The sequence below is a fragment of the Myxine glutinosa genome, chromosome 7 (genome assembly GCF_964187855.1).
Source record: "Myxine glutinosa chromosome 7, kmMyxGlut1.1, whole genome shotgun sequence".
In the NCBI taxonomy this organism is placed as follows: domain Eukaryota; kingdom Metazoa; phylum Chordata; class Myxini; order Myxiniformes; family Myxinidae; genus Myxine; species Myxine glutinosa.
This window is the reverse complement of record NC_136267.1, coordinates 169224727-169245853: the sequence shown is the minus strand read 5'-3', so window position 1 is coordinate 169245853 and position 21127 is coordinate 169224727. Positions and strand designations below refer to the sequence as shown.

General features: G+C 45.1%; 1 protein-coding gene across 4 annotated transcripts in view; it reads left to right on the top strand.

Annotated features, from left to right (window-relative positions):
* The window catches only part of LOC137431816 (natural resistance-associated macrophage protein 2), a 121385-nt gene that overhangs the window by 52298 nt on the left and 47960 nt on the right, over positions 1 to 21127 (top strand). For all 4 annotated transcript variants that reach the window (XM_068123551.2, XM_068123550.2, XM_068123548.2 and 1 more), the window contains exons 6-9: positions 3940 to 4046; positions 6182 to 6252; positions 11300 to 11367; positions 15510 to 15665. In XM_068123551.2, coding sequence (XP_067979652.1) covers positions 3940 to 4046; positions 6182 to 6252; positions 11300 to 11367; positions 15510 to 15665 — 402 coding nt within the window. The remainder of the gene's footprint in view (positions 1 to 3939; positions 4047 to 6181; positions 6253 to 11299; positions 11368 to 15509; positions 15666 to 21127) is intronic.

Genomic DNA, 21127 nt, shown 5'->3' with positions numbered 1-21127 from the left:
TCTAACCCATTTTTCACTCCCTCTATCTGATTCTCCTGGGCAGCCATTCTATTTTCTACCCCCTCTAACCCCTTTTGCATCCCTTCCATTTGATTCTCTTGAGCGGCCATTCTGTTTTCTACCCCCATTAACCCATGTTTCACCCCTTCTATCCCATTGTCTAACCCCTCTAATTTCTTGTCTAATCCCTCTATTCTACTCCCTAACCCCCCGATCTGCGCCCCCATGTCCTCCCTCAATTTCTCGCTATTGGACCCCATTTGGCCCTCCAATCGCTCACTATTCTTTTCCATAAGGGCCGTCATTTGTATAAAAAACAAATTCCAATCCACCGGGGGCGCTGCCACGGTCGCTGGCGCGGTGATCAGCGAGGCGCCATTTTGCGCGCCCGCTTCTTCGTGCGTGACGGCGCTATTTTGCGCGTCTGCTACCCCCGCTGTTTCGCTCTCCTCATGTCCCTCAATTTGGTCCTGGACCGACCCTGCTTCACTCTCCCCTACCGGACCCCAGCCGTCTTGATCCGCCATAGCGCGACTTGCAAAAGTCGAGTTTCGTAAAACAAATACAAATTTCGGCCGCTCCAAATTTTGACCAAATTTTTTTTTTTCCTCTATTCGTTTTTTTTTTTTTTTTTCCCAAATTTGGTCGGGCCTCGAATCTCACTCCCGACACCAATTGTTACAGATACGACTTTGATGGTATGGTGGGCCGAGCGGGATGGCCGCCGTATCCGTACAAGTTACCCGATTGTACTCGAACGTCGACGAAGCCGCGCTATGCTGGCTCAATAGGAAAGAGAAGACACCCGGCTGGGTTATAATGACACAATACGACACCAGGGGTTCAGTTCTCAAGTATATTCGTACGGAAAAAGGTTAGATTACAACTACAAGAGGGACAGCATAGGAAGACAGGCACTTAGACACACTCTTATATTAACCCTAGACAGACCACAGATAAACGGGACAACGCTGACTCACACGGGATTTGATGGCAAGGAAAGCGGCAGTCGATGGCTCAGGTGCACCTGGCTCAGGGACAGAATCACGTACGGTGGTGTCCAGCAGATGCGGGGAGGTCGCTCAGCGCTCGTGGGTCGCGACTTTGGTGGAGATGCCGGGGAGGTCGCTCAGCGCTCGGGAGGGTGGCGTCTTGTCCTTCCAAGCTCGGGGCGCATCTCCTGTCACGTCCGGCGCGGGGCCGCGTATATCCGGCGGGGAGTGACACGCCCTCGGCTCGTTAGCGCCGCCCCAGATGGCATCGGCCCATGGCTTCTCATTGGGTGCGGGGGTTACCGGCTCCGCCCTTGACGAGGGGCCGACAGGGAGCCCCCTTCTGGGTAACCCCGTCGAGCACATGTTCAATGGCGGCCAACCGAGCCGGAGTGAGGACGCAAAGCCGCTGTTGTTGTGGTTGTTGTTGGAGCTTGAGATGATGGGAAGAGATGCGGGGAGGTATGGGAAGGTCCTAAACTCCTACTGGTGCCATATCATCACATTCTGGTGCAACGAAGAGTCATAATTAATGGAAACAAGTCCTTAACTGACATAGATTAAGAATAACTAGCAAGATGTCCTATAATTGTCTACGTGTGGTGCGGGGGACCTGGGCACGACATTTAATGGGGGAATGAAGGGGAAGATCGGCTCTAATGGGTGTTGTTTACAGACAATGGGACTAGGGAATGGGGTAAGGGAGAGTTGGGGAGTATCGGAGAAAATAGGGGAATATTTACAAGCGGATATGGAGGCCAAATTCCATATTCGCAACAGTATGTTTTATCACTGCAGAACAATAGCAGTTTTTATGTTCAGTCCCCCCCATTTTACATAAGCATAAGTATTGGAACAGATGACCAACAGGTGTTTTTTTGTTGCGTTGATCGTTCACACATAAGAGCTGTAAATGTCTCATCTTGGTTTTAGCCTTTGCTTTTCCCTTGGGAGTCTTCCCTTGGAGTCAGTAGGCATAAAACAACATGAAGACCAGAGAACTGTCTTTGAAAGAAAAGCAAGCAATTTGGAAGCTAAAATAACAGAATAATTCAATTAGAACCATAGCAAATCAACTGGTGTAAAAAATACAACAATTTGGAATAGCTTGAAAAAGAAAGAAACCACTGGTGTACTTAGCAATAGACAACGGCAGGTAGGCCAAGGAAAACGACTGCAGTTGATGACACAAAAAATCATCAGAGCTGTGAAAAAAAACCCCTAAAACAACTGTCAGTGACATCACGAACAACCTCCAGAGTGCAGCGGTGGAAGTATCACGATCTACCGTTCGCAGAAGACTTAGAACACAGCAGAATTACAAAGGCTGCACCGCAATATGCGAACCTCTTATCAGCACCAAAATAGACAGGCCAGATCAAAATTTGCCAAGAAGTACAGAGGAGTAGAGTTGTGGAACAAAGTTTTATGGACAGATGAGACCAAGATAAACCTTTACCAAAAGGATGGAAAGGGGAAAGTGTGGAGTAAGGAAGGAACTGCATATGATCTAAAGCACATTATTCCATCTGTGAAGAATGGTGGACATGGTGTAATGGCTTGGGCCTGTAAGGCTGCCTCTGGAACTGGCTCACTCATCTTTATTGATGATGTAAATAATGATTGCAGCAGTTGAATGAATTTGGAAGTGTACAGAAACATTGTCTGCCTGTGTACAAGAAAATGCTTCCAAACCCATTTGGTGGTGCTTCACCATGCAGCAAGAAAATGACCCAAAACACACTCCCAACGCAACTAAGGAGTTCATCAGGGGGAAAAAAGTGGAAGGTTTTGGACTGGTGAAGTCAATCTTTTGATTTAAATCCAATGGAGTATGCATTTCACTTGCTGAAGGAGGAGACGAAAGTCAGAAACCCCAAAACAACAACTGAAAATGTCTGCAGTAAAGGTTTGGCAAAGCATCTCAAAGGAAGATACCAAGAGTTTGGTGATGTCAATGGGTCACATGCTCAATGCAGTTATTGTATGCAAAGGATATGCAACCAAATATTATTATAATACTTTAATATACTTTAAGTTAATCTGTTCCAATACTTATCTATGTCCTTGCTTATTAATGAGGTTACTTAGTGGCTCCAGGGCTAGGAAAAACAAAAACAGAAGAGGAGAAAGGCTGTTTCCTTGGAAGATCCCACGTCGTATCTTGTGTGTGTGTGTGTGTGTGTGTGTGTGTGTGAGTGTGTGTGTGTGTGCGCTCCCGTATTTCTAATAGGGTGGCATAAAAATATATTTGTGTTGGATTGCTTGATTACCCTCGCCAGAGGAGAGGGTATTACATTTGAGTCCATTTGTCTGTTTGTTTGTCTGTCCGCACAGAATAAATATGATTTTCTCTGCAACTGTTGGTCCGATTGACGGGAAATTTTCACCATAGGAGCAAGCGCCTCCTCCTGTAGAAATTTTTTAAATGATAATTATGACGTCATCGGTCACGTGGTATGGGCGCCATCTTGGAAAAATCGAAAAAAATTGCACCTCTATCTCCAAAAGCACTGCATGGAAAAAAACAAGACATGGCTCATTGTAAAGAACTCTCCATGAGAAATAACATATGTTAATGATGATGTCATAGGTTCCTCCATTACTATGACTTAATTCAACAAGTACAAAACTTCATCCGATCAAGATGAAATTTCTTGAGCGTCATCTCGGGATACGTTGGTGGAGAAAAAAAAAATTAATGATGACGTCATGGGTCACGTGGTTCGGCCGCCATATTTGTTTTAACACTAAAGCCTTAAAAACCACAAAAACTTGTCCTGGCGAGGGTCTGCAATCTCTGATTGCTCTTTCTTGTTTATTTTGCCCTCAGGATGAAACAAAGTGTATCACAGGCTAGTTTGGCAGAGTTGTATTTTTCAGCATGTTTATTTCCTTGTACTGTATATCCATTGGGTTAGGTGATTAAAGTGATGCTCAATTACAGGTTCCGCGCATCTTGCTGTGGCTTATGGTGGAATTGGCAATCATTGGCTCTGACATGCAGGAAGTAATTGGTTCTGCAATTGCAATCCATCTCCTCTCCAACAAAGCGTGAGGTTTTGGTGTCGGAATCTGGTGTACTTGTCTTGATTAATTGCAATGCATGCAAGATTAAGATGTTGTTGTGGGAATGACTTATCGGGGCTAACTTTGTTTAATATTGTGATAGTTATTTACCATATGAGATGTATTAGCATAGAAGAGAAGAAGACAACTCTTTTTTTTGCATCTTTAGATGCATATGGCTGCCGAAGCAGTTTCCTAAGCTATTGGGCACAATCCTGGACGGTTTGCCACTCTGATGCAGGATACTCGAATGGCTCATTCTTCCCAGTATGCTGGTACTCATTTTGCTGACCTTGGAAGGATGACAGGCTGAGTCAACCTACCTGGTGTTATTTAACCACTCAACAGGGGCTCAAACTCAAGACCCTAAGGTTTTAAGCCAGCCACTTTAGCCGTTGAACCAACACCACGCCTGTATTGGCATAAGCGTGAGATAATTTAATTGTGATATGAGATATGTGTCGCTTTATGTATGGAAAAATGTCGTGTACCTGCCCTAATGCTTGTGCCTAAAGCTGCTATTCCTTCAAACCCTTTTCAATGTTCTTTCCTTTGTAGTCTGTCTTGTATGCCCTTTAAAAATAACCTGTTAGGCCATCAGACGTGAGTTTGGGGGGAAACGTTGAGGCGCCACACCAACCTTAAGGAGCATCCATGTGACAAGTCGAGGGTGGGGTTGGGCTTTATAAAGGTGGGAGGAGAGAAACCTGGAACCTCTTTAGCTGAAGCTGCATGTGAGACTGCGGGGTTTTTCCCTGAAGGACCCTCCTTCTAGCGTGTGCTCTCTGCCACACCCCACCCAGCCAGCAGGCCACTTCATGGGCTGAGAGTGAACTGCACAAAGGACTTTGTCTATATCCCACTTGTGCCTCATCAAAGTCTAGCGGTGACGTTACGTGCACTGCTGGGGTATTTTCTGTCTTGTCCATCCCTCGCCATTGCCTATCTCTTGTGGAACTAGAACGGCACTCAGTAGAGAGCACACCTCCAGCCTGTTTGGCCATATCACTAAATGGTGAAGAATCACAATAACATTTCTACTAGCTGAATCCGGATCTTCACCAAAATTGAATCGATTCTTCCTTGTCACACACACAAACCTGTCCAACAAGTTTCGTCCAAATCAATCCATAACTTTTTGAGATATCCCGCTATGTATAGTTTTTGGCCCTATCTCCCAATGGTGAAGAATCACTTTTTAAAAATTAAACAATTGTCGTATCCGAATCCATATTCAGATCTTCACCAAAATATAATCATTTCGTCCTTGTCACATACGCTACATCTCTGCCAAATTTCGTCCAAATCCGTTCACAACTTTTTGAGATATTTTGTTCACAAACAAATGGACAGACAAACAGACAGGGGTGAAAACATAACCTCCATCCAACTTTGGTGGTGGAGGTAATGAATGGGCCCATTAAGTTCGATGATTAAGGAACTTGCATAGATTCATTTGTTTAATTCATAGATTCATTGGCCACATATATGGTATGGGTTCATTTGTATTCATGACCCATGTTACTGATTATATTAGACTGGGTATCTGGGTGATTTTGGGTGGTTCTGATCACGGTTGCATTTGTGTACATTCCTTAAAGGACAAATTGGATATTGTTGTTTAGAGCCCATAACACGGCTGTGCCAGTGTGCCGTGCTTCTTGCGACTCCTCTCGGTTGTTAATTGAGATCAGGCACACGGCACCGAATCAGCGTGGCATATCTGCTGGCCCGGTGTCGTGGTGAATAGACATGTGATCCTGACCAGGCCGACCAAATCAATCGGCCACTGTGACTGCTTTGACTCAGTTCTCGGGGATTCATACCAGGCAACTGGGACGGCCTGACTGCTGTTACAATATTATTGATTATATAGGCCTTCGATCAGATTTTGTAACCTGAATTGTTCACTGTCTGCCACTTTGGGTATGATGGTACTTCTTAGGCAGAGGTGTGGCAACTTTATTTTGATTAAAAGTATTATCATTTCCCCCTCTCTTGCTCAAAATCTTGGCATTTGTTTGTTTCAAAGAAAACTTTCACTCGATAAAACCTCTCATATGAAAGGTGCTTATTAATTTTTTTATTATAAATTTCTTTCATTGTGTCTTGTGTTCCAGGATCCCCCTCTATGGTGGAGTCCTCATCACCATCACAGATACCATTGTATTTCTTTTCCTAGATAAGTACGGTATGTCAATCAATGAAAAACAAAAAAAGATCTGACATTGGCACACAGCATGCATGTTCACATGAAGGCCTAACTTAACAACCAGTTTTATTGTTTAAAAACTTAAAAGGTAACCAGAGGGCTCATTGTGTTTTATTTATTTATTATTATTCACGTGCGATTTATTGTGCAGATTTGATTTAACAATTATAGTCTGGAGGCACTTCCAGGAAATGTGACAGTAGGGGTACACTCATGTTACAAGCTGGCAACAATGTTTTTCTGAAAGCCCAGACCTCTAGGAACCCAAAAAGTCTTGTTGCCAGCTTGGGAAATGGTTTGGACCAGATTTGTGGCCATTTTTCAAAATGGCCGCCTACATTTTTGGTGTTTTCTAATATTTGAGCTCTAGAACTTATATCTGGCTGTCTTAAAGGTCTCTAGGGTTATGACCTTATAACATATAGTCATACAACAATCCTCACCCAAATTGGGGTGCATGGCATATCTATAAGTGGTTTTATTGAAGCAAAAAGGCAAAAATATGCCTGAAAAACGCCTTCATTTTGATTTTTCCAAATCACTAAATTGCATACTGTGAAGTTGTTCTTTGGTCAATTTCTTTCAAAATAGTTTTAAAATTTGCCCAGATCCCTCCTCTTCATTAGCAAATCTTCAGGAATATACCCAAGTTCTCAGAAAATATGTTTTATGCATGATCAGCTACCCCTACCCCCTAAATCACAAAACGTGCCAATTTTCAATATTTCCAGATTCCAACCAATATCATTGTTGTATGACATTTTCTCATCATGATAGGTCCAAATTAACTTACTCTATGTGATTAGGTGTTAATAAAAATTGAATTTCACACTTTAGTGAAAATCCAAGATGGCTGCCAAATGGCCAATAAAATATAATATTTCACATTATGACGTTAAGTTAAGGTAATGCAGTCTACCATTTGATACCAACACATTTTTGAGACATAATATATTGCAATAATGATGCTTTCCTTTGTATCCTTCCTCAGGTCCTGCCCGAATCATCATTTTAACATAATTGTTGTGTTAACAATGTACTATAACATATTGCTTGTTGCATGTGCTGTAAATAGCTTTCAGTGTTGTGGTAGACATAGTCTTTGTCTCTTTCCAGATATGAATGAAGATGGAACCTGTAGCTGTGATAGGCGGGAGACGGAAGAGAGAATCAGTTGCACTGGACATCGACTGGAGCACATGCTTCATTTGCCAAGGCAACAGAAAAAATGAAAAGACAACCAAGCCCACAGATGTTGGTCTCGAACGCTTTAAAGACTGTGTGATTACGAGACAGAAATACCATGACCATGAGTACATCTCAACACTTGACAGAATACAGAGTATTGACCTTGATGATGAAAAAGAACACATAGTATGGCACAGGGGCTGTTATTCAAAGTTTACACATGCCAACCATATTGAGAGACTGAAAAATCGGCATGAAAAGGAAGCAAAGGACTCGTGTGACCAACCATCTACATGCATTCGCCCCTCTTCTAGAGCATCAGTTGCTTCAGTGTCCTGGGACAAATGTATTTTCTGTCAGGAGGATAAGGCAGGAAAGCAATTGAGGAATGTAGCCACTTTAGAGACCTCAGACAGAATACTAAATGATGCTCAAAAGAACAAGATTATGAGATGCCGGTTGGCAGGAATAAGTGACCTAATAGCTGCTGAAGGGAAGTACCACCTTCCTTGTTATGTAACCTTCAGGAGGAAGTCTGAGTCAACTGTCCAGTCTGTGCACAAGGAATCTGGAAAAGCAAGGATGCTGAGGGATGAATCTGATGTCCAAAGCCTGATGTCGATGTTTCAGAGATTTGAGGTCTTCAACAAAGAGTCTGAGGAACTTGTATGTCTCACTACTGGGGATATTGCAAATGCCGCAATTAAAAAGGACCTGCTATGTGCGGAGAAGGTTGGACATCAAGTGGCCCGTACCTTTGTGACTGAGCGTTTCATTGAGAAAAAGACCAGCCTACACACAAGCATCCCAAAACAAAAGTTGAAGACATTTGCATCCATGTTTGCTGTTGAGGTGTCCAAGGACAAGAAGAAAAAGGGTACTGCTATTGTCAAAGCAGATCGCGATCTGTTTCAATGACTGATTGTTGTCATGGAGGCAGGCAGAGATATTGACATAGATTCACTTCTCACACAAGAACTTTGCCATGTACCTTTAGCTCTAGCCAATACTGATGGGACCCTCAGACAAACAAACAAGTCACAGTTGCTACCTCTTCTAGAGAAAGATGGTGTGTCTCAGGCAAATGCCCCAGCATCTAACACACCAACATGCACAATTGTTGATGGAATGGCCTTAGTTCAGGCATTGGGAAAGCCAAAGGACACAAAGACATTTGGAGACTATGCCAAGAGGGTCGTAGCTGCAGTGTCAAACAACTTCAAGGAGCCCTGTAACCGTGTGGATGTGGTCTTTGACTGCTATGAAAAGCACTCAATCAAAGATGCAACAAGAAAGAGGCGGGTTGGAAAGGGTCGTGGCATTAGATGTGAAATAAGCAACAGAGATCTCAAGCTACCACAGCAATGGAAATCTTTCATGGATGTCAATGACAACAAAGTGGCTCTTACAAAGCTTCTCAAGGAAGAACTACTTGAACATGAACATGAAGCCACACAGGAATTGGTGGTTAGTGGTGGAAACAATGGCATGGCTGCCTCTTCCACAGGCAGGAACATGGAGCATCTCTGTTCATCACAAGAGGAGGCAGACACGCGTATGATTCTTCATGCTCTGGAAGCAAAGGCTAGAGGATATGAGAGGATCGTCATCACCAGTAGTGATACCGATGTATTATTGCTTTTGATGGCCTTCCAGCCCCAAATGCCAGAAGAGGTATGGATGAAATCAGGGACCTCTAAATACAGGCGCTACATTGCTGGCCACAAAATTGATTGCACTGATGATGTCAGGGACAGTCTTCTAGCTTTCCATGCCATTACAGGATGTGACAGCACCAGTCAACTCGCAGGCATATCAAAGAAGGCAGCATGGAAAATATTTTGTGAAGTTCCTCACCTACTCTCCCAGCTAGGGGTTGCACATGTTCCAAGTGAAGAGATTTGTGCAAAGGCTGAGGAGTTTGTCTGCCGTCTTTACAACCCGAAAGGAGACGCAAAGGAAATCCAGGCGCTGAGATGTTCCCAATTCAGAAAAGTTGGTAAAAAGCCAGAGAACATGCCACCAACAGAGGATGCATTGCACCAGCACATTTTAAGGGCACATCATCAAGCCCTTGTGTGGCGAAATGCCAATGTGCCAAATCCAGGAATCCCCAATCCAACAACATCCGGCTGGTACCTTGAGGACAACCAGCTGATGCCCCGTCTCATGACCAAGGAAGGGCTCACAGCAGAATGTGTCAAAATTGCGACGTGTGCATGTACCTCAAAGGCCCGTCCATGTCTAACTGGCAGGTGCAACTGTAGGAAAAATGGATTGCGGTGCACATTGGCATGCAAATGTGCAGACTTATGCAGGAACCCCCTCAATGACTCTGATAGTGATTAGACGACATGCATGGAAACTTGAGTATATTCCATAATGTCATATTGTTACTATGCTGGCTGTATTTGACGTAATGTAACTAGTCTTGCTTCAGCTCTGTTCCACCAATGTATTACTAGTCTATGATATGACTGTATCCCACATTCTGTCACTTATGTATGAATAGCCAGATTAGCTTGTTGGGTATGACTTTGTTAATTCAGTGCCAAATATTTGTTTAGTTTAAAGGTGCAAGCATTGCATTGACGTTTGTATTGTTTGGATCAGTGTAACATAATAATGTTTGCATTATGTATACAAGTTATGTATGTTTATTTTTGTTTTACATTAAATAATATAGCTTATATTTTACAATCTTCTATGTCTTCATTTATGTAAGTGCCTTGTTTGTCAGCTATGTTGGAACTAATATACTCCGCAAACAAGGCACTTCCAAATCCACACTACTTTCCTGAAATTCAAATGTTATAAAACATAAATTTTACATAAAGTCCCCCTCTAAAATAATACATCTTCAACTCATCAAGACTCTTTCACATACATGTGACCTATAGAATAGTAGTGCCTCATATATTTAGTATAAATGGAACATTTTAGAAGTGCCTCTGAATGAAATTGCAGTCTTATGGTCTCGCGCCACCAAATATTCTATGGCCATTTGGCAGCCATCTTGGATTTTCACTAAAGTGTGAAATTCAATTTTTATTAACACCTAATCACATAGAGTAAGTTAATTTGGACCTATCATGATGAGAAAAAGTCATACAACAATGATATTGGTTGGAATCTGGAAATATTGAAAATTGGCACGTTTTGTGATTTAGGGGGTAGGGGTAGCTGATCATGCATAAAACATATTTTCTGAGAACTTGGGTATATTCCTGAAGATTTGCTAATGAAGAGGAGGGATCTGGGCAAATTTTAAAACTATTTTGAAAGAAATTGACCAAAGAACAACTTCACAGTATGCAATTTAGTGATTTGGAAAAATCAAAATGAAGGCGTTTTTCAGGCATATTTTTGCCTTTTTGCTTCAATAAAACCACTTATAGATATGCCATGCACCCCAATTTGGGTGAGGATTGTTGTATGACTATATGTTATAAGGTCATAACCCTAGAGACCTTTAAGACAGCCAGATATAAGTTCTAGAGCTCAAATATTAGAAAACACCAAAAATGTAGGCGGCCATTTTGAAAAATGGCCACAAATCTGGTCCAAACCATTTCCCAAGCTGGCAACAAGACTTTTTGGGTTCCTAGAGGTCTGGGCTTTCAGAAAAACATTGTTGCCAGCTTGTAACATGAGTGTACCCCTACCACCTTTTCTAGGCCACTTTTGGGGATATGCCTCCAGACTATTACTTGTGACCTCTGGGCTAACCCCCGCTCTAGCAGGGAAAATGGCCTTTAAAATGCATGTTGTGTTGTTGTTGTTGTGACCTCTGGAAATTGATGTAGATTCTGTTTGTGTTTGTTTGTTTTTATTGCAGGCCTGCGGAAACTTGAGGCATTTTTTGGTTTTCTCATTACAACCATGGGTGTAGCCTTTGGCTATCAGGTTTGGGGAACTTTTTAAAATTTGTCTTTTTTGTTTATTGTACTTTTTATTAGATAACCTTTCCCAGAGGATGACTTTGCTGTACGGCATTATTAAATTTTCGGACAAATTTCTGCATCACCTGAGAACTGTTCCTGATTGTCCAAGTGGGAAATTTCACGTCATATTTCAATCGATGTTGAGCAGATAATGGGGAAAAAAAGATTTCTGTCCTAACATCATCCATATTTTCAATAAAAAAAAAAAAACCATGTCATAACAATCTCATAACCGCACCGATAAGGAAATGTCAGAGCACTGCCCCAGATTTCTGGATGAAAAACCTTCTTGTATTGGGAATGTGCTTGGACCAGGCATGTACTTGGACAAGTGGTGTTAAAAGCAATTTTTTTTTTTTGTATTCCAAGTTGAGGCTCGTATAAGAGCTAACACATAGAACATATAATAAAGGGAGCGAGAGAGAGAGAGGGAAGCACAACACCAGTAGACAACAGTGACATCACGTGTTCTGTGGACGGGAGAGGGCTGGGGCGGGGTACATGGTATAAACAAGATGGACACTACAAAGACTTTCAGGAAAGGAATTGGAATTTGAAAGAGGTGGATTTGGGGTGGATTAACGGGGGTAGAAAAAGATCAAGAATTTGGATGGGGAAAGATAAGAGATGGTGGTGAACAGCTGTTTTGAAGATCTGGAGGGAGGAGTGGGATTGAAGAGAGTGAGGGAGTTTGTTCCAGAGGTGGGGAAAAAGAAGAATGAAGGAGTGAAGGAGAGCAGAGAGTTGATTGTGGCAGTTTCACCAGAAGAGGGTTGCTGGCAGATCTTATGTGTCCTCCAAGAATATTTGGGTGACAGAGCGCAGACAGAGCAGGGGGTGCAGGGCTGGAGAGGAGTCGGTAGAAGACAGAAAGACCACCAACCTGCCTGCGGTGAGTAAGTGAAAGGCCCTCAGAGGTAGCTTCATCGCGGGAGATTCCAATGATTCTGAATGCTTTGGTTTCAACAGCCTGAAGTCGAGCTAAGTGTGAGGCAGAAGCACCAGCCCAGAGGGGAGAGCTGTATTCCATCAAGCTGTGGATGAAAGCTTTGTATGTGGTGAGAAGCTCAGTTGTGAAGCTCAGGAAGGATGCCCAGTCGGAGACTGGCTTTGGAGGCCAGCTTGGAAATGTGGTTTTCCCAGGAAAGATTATGGCAGATAGTGAGACCCAAAAGCTTGTGACAGAACTTCTTCAAGAGGATTGTTGAGAAAGTAGGTGGGAGGGTTGTCCAGACAGTCTTTTCGGAGAGACATAGTGAGAGTGTGAGATTTGTCAGGATTGAAAGACATGTTCCACTTGTTTGACCAATTTGTGATTTTGTCTAAGTCTGCAGAGAGTGAAAAGGCTGCAGACTGCCGATGTGAGTCTTGATATATGGAGTGGCAGAGAGTGGAGTCGTCAGCAAAAAGATAGAGAGTCAGAGAGATCATTAATGAAGACCAGAAAAAGCACAGGGCCCAGAACACTGCCTTGAGGAACTCCAGCCTGGACAGGAAGAGGAGATGAGGGAATTCCATTTAGTGCCACACGTTGACTTCGACAGTAGAGGAAGTCCGCAAGCCATGCATGGAGATTTCCATGGATACCATAGGAGGAGAGTTTGGTGAGCAGATCGGGGTGGCAGACCGTATCAAAGGCACGTGATATGTCAAGGGAGACAGCTCTGATTTCCTGTTTGGCATTGAGGACCTCCATCCATTGTTGAGATAGCAGAAGCAGCATGTCCAGAGTAGAATGACCTGGTCTGAATCCAAATTGATGATCCGAGATCAAGCTATTGGAGAAGAGGAAGGATTTGATGTCAGAAGCGATGATGGATTCCATGACTTTGCTGATGATTGGGAGCAGGCTGATTGGTCTATAGTTGCAAGGATCTGTTTTTGCACCTTTTTGTGTTAAGCGGTAATGTTTGCTTATTTCCAAGCAGATGGCAGATGACCTTGAGCAAAAGAGAGGTTGAAAAGAACATAGAGGGTGAGATGGAGCGACAGAGCAGGATTTTAGGAGCAGGATCAGATGAAATGATTGGAGCAGAAGAAGAACAGCAGACATTTGCAGGGAAGTTATTCATAACCAAGTCTTGAAGAGATGATTTACTGTTGACTGAGATCCGGGGTGGGAAATTGACAGATTGTGTCAGTCGCAATAAGTCACAAAATTCTCTGCTGAGGTGGTATGGCAGGTGCGAGAGGTACCCACACCCAGCCAGCTGGCATGATGACAATTGAAATCGCCACATATGAGGAAGAGAGTTGGGATGAGTGGATAGAAGTTGGTCCATGTTGTCGAACAGCGAGATGTAAATGGAGTCATCATTGTTTGGTGGACGGTACAACACACATATAAACAAAAGGTGGGAGTGGAGGGGAAGTCGTAACGGGAGGTACTCATGGGGTTTGGGAGGTGTAAGTGCAGTATACAGAGAGTGATAATTAGTTTTTTTAATGTACATTGCAACTCCGCCACAAGGACGAGGCTCAGGTCTTTCATACCGAAAGAGGGCATAAACAGGGAGAGGTACTAAGGAGTCAGGAAGTCTTGAATGAGGGAAGTTTCTGTTAAACAGATTAAGTCTGGTTTATGAGTAGCAGCCTGTATAGAGAGATAGGTCAGGTTTGAGCGAAGGCCCCGGATGTTAGAGGTCCATACCGTTAAGGAAGAAAGAGGGAGAGCATCAGGTACAAGAGAGGGGAGGGGTGGTGGAGGTTAAGTTGAGGGTGGAGGAGAGGAGGGGGGGCAGTTGACAGTGTGTCGGAGTTTGCAGAAGAGCAAGGAGAGAGGGCCGTATGAGAATGAGGACCCTGGTCAGGTGGTGCTCGGATGAGGAACAGTGAGGAGTAATATAAGGGGGGCAGAGGAAAATAGAGGATTGGAGGAGGTGAAATAATGTTTTGGAAGAGAGAGGAAGAGAGGAGGGGGAAGCTTTGTGGATGAGTTTAGAGGCAACTTTGAGGAGGAGGGGTAAGAGGGGAGATTTGAAAGGGAGGAGGTGAGGAGGAAGGTGAGAGGAGAGTTTTGAAGTATTCATGATAATGGTAAAAATAAAGTGGTTGTGGAAGATCAATGTGAGTGGTTAAGTGGTGCTGCGTGCTTTGTGGTAAACCTTTGCTCTATGGAAGCAACTCTTCTATATGCGCTTGTTCTCAAATACTCCGCAGATTGTGAGGATTTAGTCATCCGTTTAAGGCTTAATGTGTACAGTCAACTCTTGATAATTCAAATAATAATAATAATAAGATCATTCAAATGTGTGTCGTTAGTTGTTATCTCCATATACTGGTTTCAGAAGGTGGAACGGAGTCCTCCCAGATCTCAAAGTATCCACCTTCGTGTAGGTGTAGGTGTAGGTGTAGGGTGAGAGGGGCGGGGAGGGGTCATGTTTTTTTTTCTGGATAATGGGTCCTCCGTTATTCGGATGTCCAGATAGAGTTTGTACTGTATTTTAATTGGTGAGAATAGTCTAAAGAGGATCTGATTAAATTTTGTAAAATTTGATTTGGCAAGTTTTTGAATTATTGAGAGTCTGCTGTATAATAGCTGTCGATTATAATTCCCCTCTCATGTGTTAAATTTAAGTTTTCATCCAAATATGTTGCTTCGCATCTGCCCAGTTCTCGCTCTTCCATGTCCCTGAGTGCTGTAAATTTTTTGTTTCCATACAAGTTGGTGGGGGAGGAGGTAGGTTTATTGGTGGGTTGGGGGCGATAAACAAGGAGTTACGAAAGATGTGCAAAGCCCATTCATTCGGTGTTTACCGTAAGGAGAATGCAAATATATAATGACTGAACGTACAACGTGATATTGACCTTTCAGTAACAGCTATGCATTAGATGTTTGGACCCTGACGTCATAATTGACGTCACTTGTTGTGTGGGAATTTCTCAACCAAAAAGGCTTTTTGTGGCGTGGAGGAACAAAATTGATTGGATATAGATGTTGCAGAGCCAGTGTGAAACCGGCACAAGTCGGCTAATGGAAACCTGGCATCATCTGGCGATTATATGCTCTGATCATCCCACCTCCCTGTCCCATAACTATAATGCCAATAAAGTGCCGTCCGGTGCTGTTTGTGATTTGTCCATTGTGTGTGTGATGTTCTCTAGTATGTAACAGTGAAGCCGAACCAGGTGGAAGTGGTGAAAGGAATGTTTTACCCAAACTGTGTTGGATGTGGCCCAGCCCAGCTTGAGCAGGCTGTGGGCATCGTCGGTGCAGTCATCATGCCGCATAATATTTACCTGCATTCTGCACTCGTGAAGGTATGTGGAAGAGTAATGAAACAGCCGCTCAAGTGCACGTGCATTTGTGACTGCTGAACGAGTGATGAGTATACTGCTTCAAACTTTTTGTACATATCCAGGCTCATGGAAGAGCAAAACAAAAGTGTGTGAAAGGTTCATGTATTGACACCTGAACAGGAGGGGATCAGGTGGAACATCACCACTGCAGTACTTCTCAGTTCTCATTCCTCGTTCTTCTGGCTGCCTGGCCTGGTTAGGCATTAGATGGTTCATTTTTCATCTATCTATAATTCCACTAATCTCTGTGTGTGTGTGTGTGTGTGTGTGTGTGTGTGTGTGTGTGTGTGTGTGTGTGTGTGTGTGTGTGTGTGTGTGTATATGTGTGTATGTCTGTGTGTGTGTTTGTTTGTCTGTGACCGCTGTTTCTCGACAACCACGGGTCCGATATACTTGCAACTTGCCAGGTATATTGCTGGGGACCCGAGGATGTGCCTTTTCAAGGTTTGAAATTAATCGGACAAGTAGTTACCGAGCTATGTCCAAAAAACGATTCAACCAATCAGAGAGCAGCGAGCTATCACGTGTGCCGAACGTGGCGAACAGACTCTGCCTCGGACGGCACATTTGAGAGCGTATTCATTTATTTCACGTTGGCAAACTATGTTGGCGTTAAACTATGTTTTAAAACTAATTAAAACTAATTTGCGATTCATCGTAACTGCGATATGCGACCTTCCGGACAGTCAAATGACGACGTCACTTCCGGACTTACGGATAGTCATAGTGACGCTGAACGTGGCGAGCAGACGCTGCCTCGGACGGCACATTTGAGAGCGTATTCATTTATTTGACGTTGCAATCTGTGTTGATTGTTGTAAGGTACGATCGATTGTAGTACATACATATTTATATTTTGTACATATTCATTACGGGCACGTCACGGGTACGGGTACGGTACGGTACGGGTACGGTTCCGGGTACGGTACGGTTACGGGTACGCCACGTACGGGCACGTCCTAGTCTATCTATAATTCCAGTAATCTCTGTGTGTCTGTGTGTCTGTGACCGCTGTTTCTCGACAACCACGGGTCCGATCTAATTGAAACTTGCCAGATATATTGCTGGGGACCTGAGGATGTGCCTTTTCAAGGTTTCATATTAATCGGAGAAGTAGTTACCGAGCTATGTCCAAAAAACGATTCAACCAATCATAGAGCAGCGAGCTATCACGTGTGCCGAACGTGGCGAACAGACTCTGCCTCGGACGGCACATTTGAGAGCGTATTCATTTATTTCACGTTGGCAAACTATGTTGGCGTTAAACTATGTTTTAAAACTAATTAAAACTAATTTGCGATTCATCGTAACTGCGATATGTGACCTTCCGGACAGTCAAATGAGGACGTCACTTCCGGACTTACGGATAGTCATAGTGACGACGTACTGATGCTGAACGTGGCGAGCAGACGCTCCCTCGGACGGCACATTTGAGAGCGTATTCATTTATTTGACGTTGCAATCTGTGTTGATTGTTGTAAGGTACGATCGATTGTAGTACACGTTTATAATAACTCTGCCGATACAGGCCCGATTAACTGCAGCGCCATCCGAGCTGCGGCGTCGGGACGATACATTCATTGTACGGTCACATCACGCACTTACGGGCACGCCCATGGGCCCATGGGCACGCCCATGCATGCATGGGCGAAGACATTTTTTTTTTTTTTTTTTGGCAAGGAACGGGCACCCACGTACGGGCACGTCCTAGTATCTTCAATGTCAGCAAAATTAACCAACAGGATTTGTTCTTAAGAGTCATAGGATTGAGCACCAAATTCACTTTTTATAGTTACACGGATATACACCTCAACATGCAGCCCTGGAATATCCACTTTGGGATTGGGGGATGGGGGGATGGGGGGAGAGGGGGAGGGGGGGAAATTAATGTGCTGCAACTTTACTTTCATCATGTGACCCTTAGTCCTTCTGTCAAGTTTGGTTGATATTGGATAAGTAATGACCGAATGTATCGCGGGCATAAATCGTCAGACAAACACAGACAGACACCAAATTGCATATTGTCGCGCAACTCCGATGAACACCAGAGTTGCGGATTGCCGATCACGAAGGCTTTAACTTCCGAGGCAAAAACTCAATGGCGGATTCCAAAACCAAAAGCCCCAAGCGCGCGGAATGGAGGGGAACGGCGAGAGCCCCCGCAGCCTTATCTATTAAAATCAACCACCCGGTAAACTGCATTCAGAAATATGTACAGAAAATAATATAAGGGTTTATTGGGAAAAGCAAGGACAGTAAAAGCACGCACCGGTAATAAATATCCTGAATCGGGATCCCGCACACCGACTTCAGAAACAAAATGAGGGATAATGAATTACGAAAGAAACACGTCTTTTGTGCAAAATGTATGCGGAGCTTGGGCTTATCTGTCTCGTCGTCTTCCTTGGCTGCTGTCCAACACCGCTCCGCCCGGCCCGACCGCACACCACGAGGTCCTTCGCTCCAAGTCCCACAAGGCCTCGCTCCAAGCGCCATGTGTCCCACGCAGGCTGACAGCAGGACAGCCAGCTCTACTCGGGCTCTCTCTCTCTGCACTCGGGATCTGCCAACTCTCCTCGTGCGCACCTCAAACGAACTCTCCCGTTCCGAACTCGAACTTGTGCGCACCTCGTCTCAGGATCTCCGATCTGAACTGCCTGAACTCGGGATCAAACTCACAACCAACTCGTTCCGACCCTCGTCACCCAACTCGTGAATCGAACTGCTCACTGCCAACTGTGCACACGAACTCTCGATCCAACTCTCAACATACGAATCCAACTGCTCTGGACTGCGCCAGGAATGTAACTCTCTCCTTTGACTCTGCGCCAGGAAGGTAACTAGTCTCAACTGCACAATCGCGTTCGGTTCTCCGTATAGCCTCGGCCGGTGACGTCAGCTCTGGCGTGCTGCCAACCAATCGGTCTCCTCCACCGGCTCGCTCAGGTCACGCCCACCGCACCACTCTCACTCCCGCCCCCTATTCCGTGGTCGTAGCACGTGCGATGCGAGGTGGATAAGCCTCTCGGAGGTGCAAACGGCGGCGGCCATTATCGGCGGTGTCCTGGCCTGCCCTCTTCCGAGGTCAGGTCGGGGGGGAGGGCGTTATTAGTCTTGTACTAAGGGATCCTAACCAAGTGTCTATGTGGTCTCCAGTGCCATAAGGGACAAAGGTTTGATTACCAGGTGAGACATACAAGGGCTCTACTCATTATTCCCTGCACTACTTAACACACGAATCTCCTGGTAGATTCACAAGTATACATCTTAACCCGACAATCACCTACACATGAACTTATTACAAGGTAGTGTTCCTTATCGCGACATCTCGAAGCATGTTACCTACTCAGATCTATTCTGCTCTACATATCACTACCCAAATTCATAACACAGCACCCCCCTTGGAACCGTAGCTCCTGCAAGGTTCACTGCAGGCGCTACCATTCCAGCCTTAACACTTACTGCCACACACTTAATTAACCTATAAAATAAATCGGGAAGGGCTGTGGGAAGTGAGTCGGACTACCTACCTACACTTCCTTAAAAAGCTAAACCCCTTAACCATCATGCAAGTATGTACATTGATTTCGATCCGTTGTTCCTGTGGAGGGAGGAAACAAACAACACTCAAAAATCTACCTTAACCACAAAACTTACCAACTTACAAAATTCCAAAAACTCTATACATTTGTACAACCCCGGTCTACAGACCGCGTCCCCCGGTGGATGCCACAAGACACAACCTTACCTGCGGGGCCATCCCAATGCACCCCTAAATTTCCACGGGCCCTGCCCAGGTGTTGCAGGTGAGTGACATGGCTCGGTGGATTTCGCCCACATTCATACAACACAAACCCCCTTAATCACTCATTCTCATTTCAAAACTCCTCACTACCGCATTTCAAAAATCAACAAAGCACTTACTTCACTACAACCCCCCTGCAGGACCATGGCATTGATGTCATATACATGTGTGTGCATTCTTCAACTCGGCAGCGGGGAGGTACCGCACAAAAAGATGGTGGGGGCGCTTCAGGCTGTGGTGCCCGCAGTCCCAAAACAAGTCAACCGACTTACAAGTTCATTGCCCCCCCCCCCCTCCTTTACCTCTTGGCCCCGTGACAGCCCAACAGCCCCTTTCCGCCGTTACCTCGCCGGTGAGGGTCTCTGCACACACCAGGCTCCTCCGCGGCCTCCTGCTCCAGCGCAGCAACACGGGTCACCGGGGGACTTCCTCACCCCACGGTGCCCCACCAGACCCTCCACCGACGAGCTCCAATTTCCAGTTACCACCGGCTGCCAGGGGTAATTGCCGCAGAGGGGGGTCGCAGGCATCGCTCCTCAGAGCTTGATCCGTACCTGCGGGCACACACACCATCCCCACCCACAAGACCCCAAAACACACTTCCTCCCCCGCTGTCATTCAATTCTCAACACAACTCGGCACAATTCCATAGATGGTGCACAACATGTTCCAAAGGTTGCCATTGCCTGCTACATGTGAAATCCCATTCACATTTAAACCATTACACATTTCCAAAACCACATCTCAAAAATCACCACTCATTATCTCCAATAATAATCACTCACTCTCCAGTTTCCACTCTCACGACCACATCAAAACACATTACCACAACACCAAAACATACGCCACCCTCAAGACACTGTGTGGCCCCCATTCCATCCCCTCACCGGCCATGTCATCACTCTCACCCGCCTCCCAACTCCACATTACACGTCCCCAATTTAACAAGCAAGTCCTGAAGCCTGGGACAGTACTCAAAACACTCACCTCAAGTGCAGGTAATTACCGGTTGGTCAAGTCCAAAGTTCAATCCACCCATCACAATCCCAAAATTTCACATTGGGCCAACCAAATTCTTCCAAATTTCTCTCTTGTCCCCACTACACTGGCAGGTATGTGGATCCACATCCAAAGGTGATCATCACTACACAACTACCTGTGGCCACGACAGCTCTGCACCTCTACCGTGCAAGGGTCATCGGGACAAGGTGAGCAGTCAAAACGCCAACATGGCCCATGAGTGTCCATAAGGGTGCGACCCACCATCCATCCTTCGGCCCCCCTGCGAGGAACACGGCTGCACCAGCCCCAGCTGGCCAATCTGGTGAGCACCTGCTGCCAAAAACACACTACCGCACACACTACCGCACACACTACCGCACACACTACCGCACACACTACCGCACACACAACCTCGGCCCTGGGGGAGATGGTCGCAGTGCGTGGCATTCCCCTCGTCACCTATGCCGCCCTCTCGTCCCCCAGTCCACAGAACCGCAGCCCCCATGCTCACCCACACTTGACCACACCAAGGTCCATTCAACAGCCATGCTCCACCAGGAGACCCACCCAGAAGACATGGACCACACACCTCGGGACACCCATAGCACCACGTTGA